General features: G+C 43.4%; 1 protein-coding gene across 1 annotated transcript; it reads left to right on the top strand.

The window, feature by feature from the left end:
* Nucleotides 1-439: 439 nt before the first annotated feature.
* On the top strand, nt 440-12,939 carry LOC308676292 (netrin-1-like; the record flags this gene model as incomplete). The annotated part of the gene is made up of 6 exons (XM_081342105.1): nt 440-1,370; nt 3,509-3,697; nt 6,786-6,935; nt 9,657-9,710; nt 11,112-11,192; nt 12,620-12,939. 6 exons carry the CDS (start codon nt 440-442, stop codon nt 12,937-12,939), a joined length of 1,725 nt encoding a protein of 574 aa, XP_081198231.1.
* Between the last annotated feature and the right edge of the window lie 322 nt (nt 12,940-13,261).

Raw genomic sequence — 13,261 nt, 5'->3', positions numbered from 1 at the left:
AGACGTCCATGTGTGTGAATTAGTATGGTACAAATGATCAGAGAGCCCAGAGCCGGTGCCTTAACAACTTTTGAAGTGAGAAAACCATGTGCATTGATCTCCATACTAGTGGTGACCACCCACAGAATGCTTGAAATGTCAGAGATAGGAGATGAAGGCCATGTTGGCTGGGAATTATGGCAGCTGAACTCCTCAACAGGGACAAATTTGTGGAGCTTTACTATCATCAAACATCTTCAGCATCATAGTTTCATATCTTTATCACATGAGCCTTAGCTTGCTTCTCTCTCTCCCCCTCCCTCTATTGTTTTTGGAAACAACAGGTAGAAAATAGGAAAAAGGGGCAGGGAAGAACAGAATGCTCTTTTTTTTCATGTCAGCTATTACCTTTTCATCTTCCAGGTGATGAGCTGTTGAATCCAGACGCCTTTCCCCAGAGATGCTTCACTTCCCATGGGGTGTTGCAGTTTTCCTTCCGTTCCTTCTGGGCCAAACTCCCGACCCTCGTGACCCTTGCTACAATGCCAACCAGCGCCCACAATACTGCCTGCCTGAGCTGTCCGAACTGGCATCGGGTCGTCTGGTGGAAGCCTCCAGTACGTGTAGCAGTCCTTCTGGGCGATTCTGCACCTTTCGGGATTCAACCGACCCAGCCTCCAAATTCTGCCAAGGTTGCCAAGAACATAGCCACCGGTCAGAGCAGCTCACAGACCATGACGGGGATAGGACGTGTTGGTGGTCTCAGCCAACAGCCAATGCCACGCTTACTTTGGCTTTAGGCCGGCGAATGGAAATCCTTTACGTGGCTCTGCGGTTCTGCTCCCCACGACCAGAATCTTTGGCCATTTACAAGTCTATGGACTATGGACGCAGTTGGGTACCTTTTCAGTTCTATTCCAGCCACTGCTGGCGGCGTTACCATCTGCCCCCAACCACCACCATTGTGAAAAGCATGGAGCATGAAGCTGTTTGTATCGAGGCTCAAACAGCCCTCAAGCCCCTCACCGGAGGGCTAGTGGCCTTCATGCCTCTTGCAGGCCGCCCTTCATCCCAGCGGTTCGAGTATAGTCCTGTCCTCCAGGACTGGGTGACCGCTACCGACCTCCGCATGTCCTTTGACCGCATGCACTCAGCCCGGACTCTGGGGTTGCGCAGGAAAGAGGCCTCCTATGGAGTAGCTGAGCTGCAGGTTGGAGGCAGATGTAAATGCAATGGACATGCCTCACGATGCACAGCTGGGAAAGATGAAGGGGTACCTCAGTGTGATTGTCGGCACAACACAGCCGGCCCTGAATGTGACATCTGCAAAACGTTCTACTGGGATAGGCCCTGGCAAAGGGCAACCCCCAAAGATGCTCATGAATGTGTGGGTGAGACTGTGAGGAAGATAGGGCACCCATGGCTGAGAACATTATGTGTCCAGAACTGGGATCTGCTCTTTGGAATTCTGCAGAAATAAAGCCCCATTTGCACATGGTCCTTCCCAGCCTAAAGCTGGAAAGATTTTGCCATGGGCATTTTTCCAGAGATTTTCAGGAAAAAAATATACATATCCACTCTGCTGTTGGTCTGTTTAGGACAGGGTCTAGCCATCTTTTCAGATCCCCAGAAATAATTTTTAAAAAGAATTTCTAACATCTCATGAATTGTCTTCATTTTAAGAGATTTCCCCCCACACACACCCCAAAAAAAGAAGAATGGCCAAATTGGGTTGTAGTTCTACCAAAAGTGTGTGACAATTTGGCTCTCAAAGTCTTAGAGCAATCTTTTCAGGCATTTTTAGGATCATTACTGGACTGTCTCCAATCTGTTCTTTTTTTTTTAAGTTCAACATTTAATGAGGTCAGCAATTTCACCAAAACCTCCTAAAACCTAGCATCTTTATTTGGATAAAGATAAGATCTCATGTGAAAACACTGAAATCTTGTGAAATGGCCCTTTTTAAAAAACGCTCTAATCCACTTTTCAATTTATTTGAGGATTCCCTTGATGCCACTTAGGGACACCAAAGATATCTTGGTACCCACGAGCAGTGAACTGGTAATCATTTAAAGCAGAGGTCCCCATCCTTTTGGGCACCAGGGACCGGTTCCGTGGAGAGAGGTTTTTCTGCGGATCGGAGAGTGCGTGGTTTTGTGTGCTGCCTGCATCCCGCGGATGGGGCTTTGCTTGTTTGTGCGGACCGGTTGCTGGCATGCCGCGGCCCGGTACCAATCCACAGGCCGGAGATTGGGGATCCCTGATTTAAAGCATTTGATTGTTTTTTTGGTGGGGATAAAAATTCCTAACACTGGAGGGTTGTTCATGGGGTAACGTTTTTTTAAAAAAGGTCAGAGGATGGTTGTGATATGATCAAAGCTCGGCCCTATTTATTTCTTTATTATTTAGATATTGATCAAATTTATATGGCAACCCTTTTAACACATGCATGTATTATGTATTTATTAAGTTGGATTGCTCCCCATGTTGCCAATACAAGCAGTCCTCAATCTACAACCACAATGGGGACCAGCACTTTTGTTGCAAAGCATGGCAGTTATTAAGAGAGTCAGGCTCAATTTTACAACCTTTTTTACCACAGTTATTAAGCTAATCAGTGTAGTTATTAAGTGAATCATGCAGTTGTTAAGCAAATCCAGCTTCCCTCTTTGACTCTGCCTCTCAGTAGCCAGCTGGGAAGGTTGCATGTCGTGATGATCAGGTGACGGCAGGATGCTGCAACCGTTGTAAATACATGCTGGTTGCCAAGTGCAGGAATTTTGATCACATGACTGAGGGGATATGCTGTGACACTTGCAAGTGCCAGGACTTTTTTCAGTGCCATTGTAACTTTGAATGGTTATAAGTTGAGGACTGCCTGTTTTACAGATCTCTTAAAACAATTACATTTATTAAACATGAATTAAAAACAAGATTGTGAGAAAGTTAGAATCAGCAACCACTGAGGCAACAAGCACATGTGATTTCTCTCCTCAGGAGATACCCAGGTCTGTTGAAAAAAGCACATTACAAGGGATTTCTGAAAGGTCAAAAAGGTCGGGGCAGAGTGATCTTAACCTATGTAGTAGTAGTAGTAGTAATAGTAGTAGTAGTAGTAGTAGTAGTAGTAGTAATTAATAATAATAATAATAATAATAATAATAATAATAATAATAATAATAATAATAATAATAATAATAAAAATTTGGAAGGGACCTTGGAGGTCATCTAGTCCAATCCCCTGCTCAGGCAGGAAACCCTATACCATTTCAGACAAATGACTGTCCAGTCTCTTCTTAAAAAATTCCAGTGTTGGAGAGCTGAACAATGTATGTAAAAAAAAATACTGGGTTTGATCACCCTGTAGCAGCCAGGATCTGGATTTCTTGACCCATTCCATCCCTCTGGACCCCCTCTGGCTTGGAGGACTGGGCATACTGGTGGTGGTCCAGAGGTGGGATGGAAAGAGGTCTTGGGCATGGACGGAGAAAGCTTCCTAAACTGATGAACCTCCTTCCTGTGTCCTCAGCCTGCAACTGCCACCGCCATTCCCATCGCTGCCGCTTCAGCATGGAGCTTTTCAAACTTTCAGGGCGCCAGAGTGGAGGGATCTGCTTGAACTGTCGACACCACACAGCCGGGCGCCACTGTCAGTATTGCTCACCAGGCTTTAAGCGTGACTTCAGCCACCCCATCAGCAGCCACAGAGCCTGCACAGGTGGGTCAGGTCCTGAAACCCAGAGCACCCTTGCCAGGAGGGACAAGAAGAGGGTTCAAAGAAGTCAAGATGGCGGCCTTGCATATCTGATCAAAGCCTGCTCTCTTTTTATGAGAAAGGAATAGGTGTCACTTATAAAAAGGAGCAGAGCTTCAGTCACACAGTTATGGCTGTCATCTTGACTTTTTTGACCTTATCTTGCAAATACAACTTTGTCGTTCGGGTGTTTTCAGTTCTTTATCAATAAGGAAGATTTTTTTTATCCCACCTTTATTATTTCATAGGTAGCCGAAGGCGGCAAACATACCTAATATTACAGTACTTCCTCCTATTATATTATATTATATTATATTATATTATATTATATTATATTATATTATATTATATTATTATATTATATTATATTATATTATATTATATTATATTATATTATATTATATTATATTATATTATATTATATTATATTAATTATTATATTATATTATATTATATTATATTATATTATATTATATTATATTATATTATATTATATTATATTATATTATATTATATTATATTATATTATATTATATTATATTATATTATATTATATTATATTATATTATATTATATTATATTATTATATTATATTATATTATATTATTATATTATATTATATTATATTATATTGTAAACTGGTGTAAGGAAAACAGCCTAGTTTTAAATAATGGAAAAACCAAAGAAATCATTGTCAATTTCAGAAAAGGCAGACACAGTCACACTTCTCTGTGCATAAATGATTCACCTGTGGAGATGGTTACCAGCATCACATTCCTGGGTGTGCAGCTAACGAGTAGGCTGGCTTGGTTGCTCAACAGTGAGAAACTGGTGAAGCAGGCACAGCAGCGCCTGCATTTTCTGCGTCGCATGAGAAAAGCACATCTTCCTTCCCCTGTCCTGACCACTTTCTACAGGGGAACAATCAAGAGCATCCTGTCATACAGCATCACAGCCTGGTTTGGAAGCATCACTGCTTCAGACAGGAAGGCAGTGCTGAGAGTGGTGAGGATGGCCGAAAAGATCATTGGCAGTTCCCTCCCCTCCATCCAGGACATAGCACAGAAGCATTGCTTGAGCAGGGTCCGTAAGATTATCTGGGACACGACTCATCCTCTTCAAGACCTGTTTTCCTTGTTACCTTCTGGGAGGAGGAGGCTTCGTAGTATCCGTAGCAAAACATCCAGATTCAGCCATAGTTTCATTCCATACAGCATTAACCTTGTGAACTCTCAAGCTTCCTCCTTCCATTATATATTTAAGATAGACAGTATTTAATATTTAATATTTATTTGTTATGTATACGTAGGGGTGTGGGTCTATACATATGTGTATATAGTATGGTTAGGTGTGTGTCATGTATGTGTTCCACTTTGAGAGCGGGCAACTAAATTTCATTTTTGATGTGTGCCGTTGTGCCCACAGTAAAAAAAAAGACAATAAAAGTTATCTTATCTTAGTTTTCATATTTCTTAACTGCCCATTGTGAAGCATGGGAAAAGTCCATGCAGTTCAAGTGAATGCAAAGGTTTATTGCAGACCTATGCTCTCTACAAAAATCTGAACTACTAATGGTCAAAGCAAATAGGCAGTAGACAAAAGTCAGTGGAATTCAAGGTGAGCTGGACTTAGATCTCTTCTGGGCACGAAGGGAATCAAGACCGATGACACATTTGATCCCTCCCTTCTGGCTCGACCTAGTCATTTCCTACACCCATCTTCCTCAGACCAACAATCCTGTGAGGTGGGTTGGACTGAGAGAGAGTGACTGGCCCAAATTCACCCAGACACCTTTCATGCTTAAGGTGGGACTAGAACTCACTGTTTCCTGGTGATTGGCCCAAAGTTACCCAGCCAGCTGTCAAGCCTAAGATGGAACTAGAACTCACCGTCTCCTTGTTTCTAGCCTGGTGCCTGAACCACTAGAACAAACTGATTCTCTAATTGTTCATAAGATGGAGTTTTTGTCTCCACCATGCTTAGGAAAAGGGCTACAATGCATATTCCTGGAAAAGAGAGGGGCACCATTGCAAAAACCAAAAATTGATTTAGCAATCTCCTCTTATCCTCCCTGGGATGTGAAATCTGTGATACTTGAACAGTCAACCAAGAGTCTGGGGTCAGTAAGTTTATAAGTCTCCCTGAAATTCTCACAAAAAGGAGACGGTCCCAAAAGGGTCCATACAATCAAAGCCTCACCATTTTTTATAGGGTAATGACACCTTTTAAAACAAGGTGTGGTTTTAATCAAATGGTTATGGCCACCATTCTAACTTTTTCAATGTTCTGGACTCACCCTGGACTGTATACAGAGAATCAAAGTCATCTGAATAAGGCTTGCAATGGTTACAATGAAAAAAAAAGCCCGCCCTGTACAAAATTCATATTTTCTATGAAGGCCTGTTGGGTTGCCTTCTAAATACTTCAAGCTTATTTCTTTGCTTTGAAACTTGTCTCCAAGGTTGATGTAATGACCAGGCCTTCCTTTGCTATGAAACCTGGGAAATGTAGTGTGGTGAAGGGGATGAGGATTGTTATGGTAGCTCTTTTTTGGATTCCACTGAGTAAAAAAATCTAGGATGTGTTCTTTAGGAAACTTTGTTTTCTTTTAATTTTGCTGTTATCCATCCTCTATGCTCAGTCAGACATGTCAAACTCGCAACGTCACATGACATTGCGCAATGGGGTGGGCACAGCTTTCAGATGATGCATCCGGCCCGCGGGCCGGCAGTTTGACACCCCTGAAGGATGAATGAATCCATTGGAGATGGATTCGAGTATAGGCAGCATTTGAATCTAGGCAACTGTGGCTTGTCAGCAAATCATGGTGAAAAAGCAAAACCATGGCTTACTCCGATGTGTGAATCCACACTATGGTCAAGAGAGAGAGTTTTGGAGCTTTCTCTCTTAAAGTCACAGCACTGAGAAAGCTTGCATTCCTGTAAAAGGCACACACACCTTTTAACTAAAAAAAGTCAGGATGGATAGATTATTGCGGAGATGGCCAAGTACATATTCTCCTTCCATAACTCCTCCTCTTTTTTCTTTCCAGCTTGCCAATGTCATCCTATTGGGGCAACTGGGGCCATTTGCAACCAGACCACTGGAGAGTGCCAGTGCAAGAATGGAGTCACTGGCCTGACCTGCAATCGATGTGCCCAGGGTTTCCAGCAAAGCCGCAGCGCTCACATACCCTGCATTCGTAAGCTTTCTTCTTCCTTAAACCTCCTTCCATGTCAGCCTTTTGGGACAGCCCAGTCCACACCTGGACAACAATTCATTTCTTGGGGCCAATTTGAGAATGAAGCACCTTAGTGCAACCTCCCCCAACCTGGCACTTTCCAAGTGACACACCGCGATGCCTGGATAAGCATAGGATTAGCACTCCCAATACATCTGTTGTGTAGCTGGTTCTTTGCAGGCATTGAGCGAGATGGAAGGTTCAAAACAGCAAGAGGCTTTATTGAAGGTCAGAACATAACAGAAACAGCAAGGGAGCTGCTGTGCAGTTATTTATATGGTTGGCCGATAGGTGGCGACCAATAGGTTTGAAGCATAGGTTTCCTGCCCAAAGACCTACTTAGCCGGCTAGAGACAACCAGTCTGGACTGGCTAGCAACTGTTACAACATATGCATGAACTAGTACTTAGCAATTGAATGCAAGCAATTAGCAAGCAGTGCAACAAGAGCAAACACTACAACATAGACAAAAGGCCAATACATTACAACATCTATAGGGTATCAAGTTATGGAGAGTGTCCTTTGCCCCTTGGGTCAATGGGGAAGAAGAACCAAAAGGCCAAGATCTACAGATTCTAGTTTCCCTTTTCTTAAATTGCTTAGCTTCAGGGAAGGCTTCAGGGAACTCCATAAAATCTTTGTTTAGCATTTCAGAGTGGTTAGCAGGGCCATGCAACACACATAAAAAAGAACTAGAACAGTGGTGGCGAACCTATGGCACGCGTGCCAGAGGCGGCACTCAGAGCTCTCTCTGTTGGCACGCACGCCACTGCCGGCAGCAGCAGGTCCATCAGGCTGCCACCACCGCCCGGAGCAGGACCCCCGCCCAGCAAAAAGGAGGCGAAGCAGCCGACTAGAAAGCTCAAGTAGAGATGGTAGAGCAGAGGTCACCAACCATTGTCGATTGGTGGACTGGAAGAAAAGGGAGGGGGAAGCATTTTGCAGGCGTGCGTGTGCGCACGGGGCTGTGAGTATGCACGCGCTGCAAATGGGGTGGGGCTGGTGCCTACGTGATACTCACTACCCCTGCCCTGTTCTTGCGTGATGCAGCGCCCTGTATCGGCGCCTTGCAGCACGGTGGCCCATTTTTGCGCCCCTGGTTTTTGCGTGCCAGAGGTGGCACTCAGAGGCGCCTCCCTGCCACCCCGCTCCCCGAGGGCACCATAATGCTGATGCACCCCTGGCACTTTGCAATAAATAAGTGGGTTTTGGGTTGGGGTTTGGGCACTCGGTCTCTAAAAGGTTCGCCATCACTGAACTAGAATGTCAATAACACAGCCAAAGCAGCCATCTTGATTTTTTTTGTTTACCCCAATCCCCATGGTGGTCCCACCGGGAATCTCTCTCCTCTCTAGCATAAAATCCAGTTGGGCTACTAACCTTCTTACAAGCTTAGGGCTGTTGTCAGGATCAAATAAAGGGGGAAAATAACATCTGTACAAACACTAAGTGCCTGGGAGGAATGGCAGAGAATTATATTATATATATTTTTAATATAAAATTAGAAATCTACAAATCAAACATAGGCCATCTCTGAAGATGGAGGTTGGATGGTGGATAATAACCACTCATCATTCCATGTGTCTTGAATTTATCTTTCTGTCCTTGTCTATATTTGGTCTTTGGTGCAAAATTACCTTTTTCTTAAGGAAAAAAAAGTTCAATGGAGAAGCTGCCACTCTTTTGATACTATTCATTTCATCAAAGAAATATCCACACAGGTAATCCCTGCCTTAATTTACCATTCATTTAGTAACCAAAGTTACAACAGCACTGAAAAAAAAGTGACCTACAACAGGTCTTTGCTCTTACAACTATCACAGCATCCCCACATTCACGTGATCAGGTGCTTGACCACCCACCTCACAGGGTTGTCGTTGCAAGGAAAAGAGGAAGAGGAGGAAGGCAGGTTGGATATGTTCACTAGCTTGAGTTATTTATAAAAAATAACAAAGCTGGGAAGCAAATACTGTAGATAAATAAATTTTGTTCCACGTGCACACGCACAAAAAAACACAAAATATCTTTCTTTTTTCCATGTGGCATACAACCACGATTAACAGCAAATTCTTCCCACTCTTCCTTCCAGCACATCCTTCCACAGAATAAAATATTGTTTCCCAATTATGAATCAGGAAGTGAGTTCATGTTTTCCAGTAAAGCCCCGATCTTTATGAGGAGGGATGCTGAATGAGGTAATCATAGGGCATAGCATACACACAGACATCTCATCTCAAGTGGACTGATGTCATGGAAGCCGGGCAGCCCAGCTGTGAGCTTCTGGCGATATCACTTTCAAAAGCATCAGCCTGGGGGGTGAAAATTTGGAGCAAAGATTTCTGGAAGTTGAGCAAAGGCTCCAGGCTCCTGTAATCATTTGATTGGTATTCAGCTTTTTCCTGTGGGCTGAAAACAATGAAGATCAACTTGGGAGGGTTGTGAACAATCCTTAGTGAAATCATGGAAACTCCCAACAGATTTGAGGCAGTGATTAGGATGTGGACCTTCTGTATAACATCCTTTATTTTTCTGTTCTCAAACCAAGACCGAGGAACTGATGCCCAAACACAGCTATCCAAATGTCCAGATAGAACTCATTTATTCAGACCTGGGAATGTATCTTTTCGGGGGAGTGGGGGGGGGAAATATCAAATCTATTATTCTACATCTTACCCTCCCTAGGAATCCAGGAGGAGATGACAACTACAGTTATCCCACCTCAGGAATGGAAAGCAGGTGAGACGACAGAGTGTAAATATTATCTTACTTTTCCTAAGGAAATCAGTTAATTTTTTTTTCCTTTCAAAGGGTTGGAAAACCACATCCCTGGAAGAAGAGCCCTTTTCATCTCTAAAAAAAAATGAAAACAATTTCACAGTCAATGCAAAGAGTAAGGAAGATGATGCTCACAAAGCCACGCAGGCTTTCTTGTCAAATAAAAGAGGCTAAAGCAGTGGTTTTCAACCTTTTCTTCACCGTGGACCCCCTTTAAATACCTTTTGTGGTGTGGGAGGTCAGCTCCCTAGAGAAGGAAATATTAAAAGGGCACAAAAATATATTTCCTAAAAGATATTGAAGAACCAGGAAAGCATGCCCACATTTCTTAATAGTCCCAGGTCTTTCCCCAAGCAGAAAAACCAGTCCTATAGATATGCAAATGTGAACCATCAGGAAGGTTGGAGCTAGAACATTAAGAAGGCAAAGACACCTAAAATCTACATACCCCAGCCCCAGGGAAGCAAGACATGACCTTTGGACATAATAGGATCAACCCATCACCATCAGAATGCCGGAAGAGCACACTCAGACTCAGGTCCAAAGTTCATGACATAGGAAATAGCTTCAAACAGGAACAGGAAGCAACTCTAAACAAAAGGATCCAGAGGGTATAAAAACCTACTCCTTACATGTGGTCAGCCCTTCTTCTTTTCTGCTGGAACCATCTTTCTGTCTGGCTTTCCTCTCCAACAAACTACAACCTTCTTCCCAAAGCCGTTGCCGTGTTTATTCCCAGCTTGGATGAACCATAATGAAGACTTTTCTTCCAACAGTGACCATGGACCATGGCCACAAACCTCTAAAACTTAAGATTTAAATTATAACATTTCTTCAAGCCTTCGCAGACCCCGTATACGATATCACGGCCCTCCAGGGGTCTGTGGACCACAGGTTGAGAACCACTGGGCGGAAGCATTCTTTTAAGTCCAGAATGTCCATATACTGTAACATTCAGAAGTAGCCCAAACACCTCCCTAATTCACAGGAGTATAGGAAGAGGGAAGAGTTACAGGAGGAAGTTGCAAGATTCTTTATAGCCAGCTCTGTTTTAGCCATCCATTCAAGTTGATTTCCAGGCCTGGTCTATCTAGTGGGGCTGACAAGTCAACTTGAGAATTGGTAGGAGGAACTGTATGAGGGAAACAGTTCTTGCTCCAAAGTGATCCAGTTGGCAGTTAGGTCAGGGCTTTCAACATTTTTCGAACAACTCCAATAAGCTCCAGATAGCATCTGAGATACCAGGAGAACAACAGGTTGCCTAATCTTGCTCTAATGAAAATAATACATGAGACAAATAATAGGTTTTAACTGCGGACAGACATTGCCCAGAAAAATGTTTGTTTGTTTTTTGTTCACCAGGTACTGAATGTCAGAGCCATTGCACAGCACCACAAAGACATGTCCACATGAACTTGAGGAACTATTGCAAGAAGGATTACGGTAGTGTTCGTTATTTATTTGAGATTCCACCATTCCTTGCAGGAGCTCAAGACACTTCTGCAGGGTTTTTTCCCCCCATGAGAATAACTTGTGTGCAAACTCTGCTGAGGCATAATATTGGCCCAAAGTCATCCAGTCAGTTTCCACAGTTGAGGCTGGATTTGAACCTGGTGCTCCCCACTCCAATTACCTTCATCACCACAGTTAGCCCTTGGTTAACAACTGTTCTTGTTTAGCAACCACTGAAAATTATGAGAGTGCTGGAAAAAAAACCTTTCTGACTAGTCTTCACTTTTATGACCATGACTAAAATTTGGGCACTTCACAAAAAGCAGGGATGTTTGACCTTTGCAGCAGTCTGTGGTTAATGTGATCACTATTTGCATGCTTCCCAGCCAGATTTCAACAAGCAGAGTTAATGGAGAAGCCCTATGTAAAGTTGTAAATCATCGTCACATGATAGCTTGGCTAACAATGTGGGTGATTTGCTTAACAGCAGAGGCAGAATGGAGGTTGTAGTTCTGTGGCAATGGCTGCCTCACTTAGTGATGGATTTGCCAGTCCCAATGATGGTCATTAAGTAAGGACTATCTGTACACCAAATTGATGCACCATCTCTCATTTCCATGGCCATTATTTCCCTGCTTGCAAAACTGTGATAAAAAACAACTGGAATGGTCAACCAGGAAGTGGTGTTACTGTTCAGGTAGTCCTTGACTTATTACCACAACTGAGCCAAAAATTTCTGTTGCTAAGTGAGAACAGTTGTTAAGTGAGTTTCACCCCATTTTACAACCCTTCTTGCCACAGCTGTTAAGTGAATCACTGCAGTTGTTAGCAACACGGTTGTAAAGTGAATCTGGTTTCCCCATTGACTTTGCTTGTCAGAAGGTCACAAACGGTGATCACATGATCCCGGGACGCTGCAACCATCATAAATATGAGTCAGTTGCCAAGCCTCTGAGTTCCAATCATGCATGCTGCAACAGTTGTAAGTGTGAAACACCAGTCCTAAGTCACTTTTTTCAGGGCCAGTGTAATTTTGAACTGTTACTAAATGAATTGTAATTTGAGGACTACCTGTATAACGTGCCCCTCCCACAGAATCAATCCAGGAAATATAGAATATATGAAATTAATAGTCTTCATGCAGAAGGTGATGCGGTGGCCCCCTGATACATCCTCTGTTAAAACATCCATTTGCTGGGAAACACTGCTTTCCCCAGAGATGACGTGCCTAGTGATGATAGCATGGGGTTACAAATTGGAGTCTTAGATGGTACTGCTTAGGGGGCGGGAATAAAGAAGAACTTGTAAAAGGAGTAATGTCATAGCTCCAGAAATAGGGCAGGATCACATAACAGTTCACTTCCTGATAGGTTTTTTTTCTCTCTTTTTTTTGGTGACCTTCACAATACTGATGGCAGTTCTCCGGGCCCAGCTGTTGGCCTTAGAGAAGTCTGGAACATGGTGGCAATTTACAGCCTCAGTCCTCACTGTCTACCGCCAGCGTCGCGTGCCTATTCATCGGGGAGAGCAGCCACTCTGGGTACCAGAACAAGATTTGGCCTGCCGGTGCCTCCACCTCCAAGTGGGCAAATTTTACCTTATCATCGGCAATGATGCCGAGTCACCTGACCCTGCCCGGCTAATCCTTGACAAAAACAGCCTTGCTCTGCTCTGGAGGGATGCTTGGGCACATAAATTGCGAAGTTTCCAGCAACAAAGCAAGCATGGAAAATGCTGAGGTATCTAAGCCAAAGAGGTGATGGGAAAGTGGGTGAAGAAACAGGTAGGAAAAGGCCTGAATGGGTAAAAAAAAACCTCAAACCCAAACTGAGTTTCAGAGTCCCACAGAAACTCCCTTGGGTACAAAAGGCTGAGCTTAAACTGGAACTGATTTTGATTTTGAAGTTTTAGTTCTGCATATCGATGACCCCCCTCATTCATCCTTGTGACAGACCCATGGGTTGAGATATTATCCCCTCTTTACAAGATAGAGGAACTCAGCTGAACTAGAAACTTGGTTTTGGATGAATTAATGGAAAATATTTGGGCATGGGAAGCTG

This window comes from Vipera berus (assembly GCF_964194415.1).
Source record: "Vipera berus genome assembly, chromosome: W".
In the NCBI taxonomy this organism is placed as follows: domain Eukaryota; kingdom Metazoa; phylum Chordata; class Lepidosauria; order Squamata; family Viperidae; genus Vipera; species Vipera berus.
This window is presented reverse-complemented; position numbering and strand designations above follow the sequence as displayed.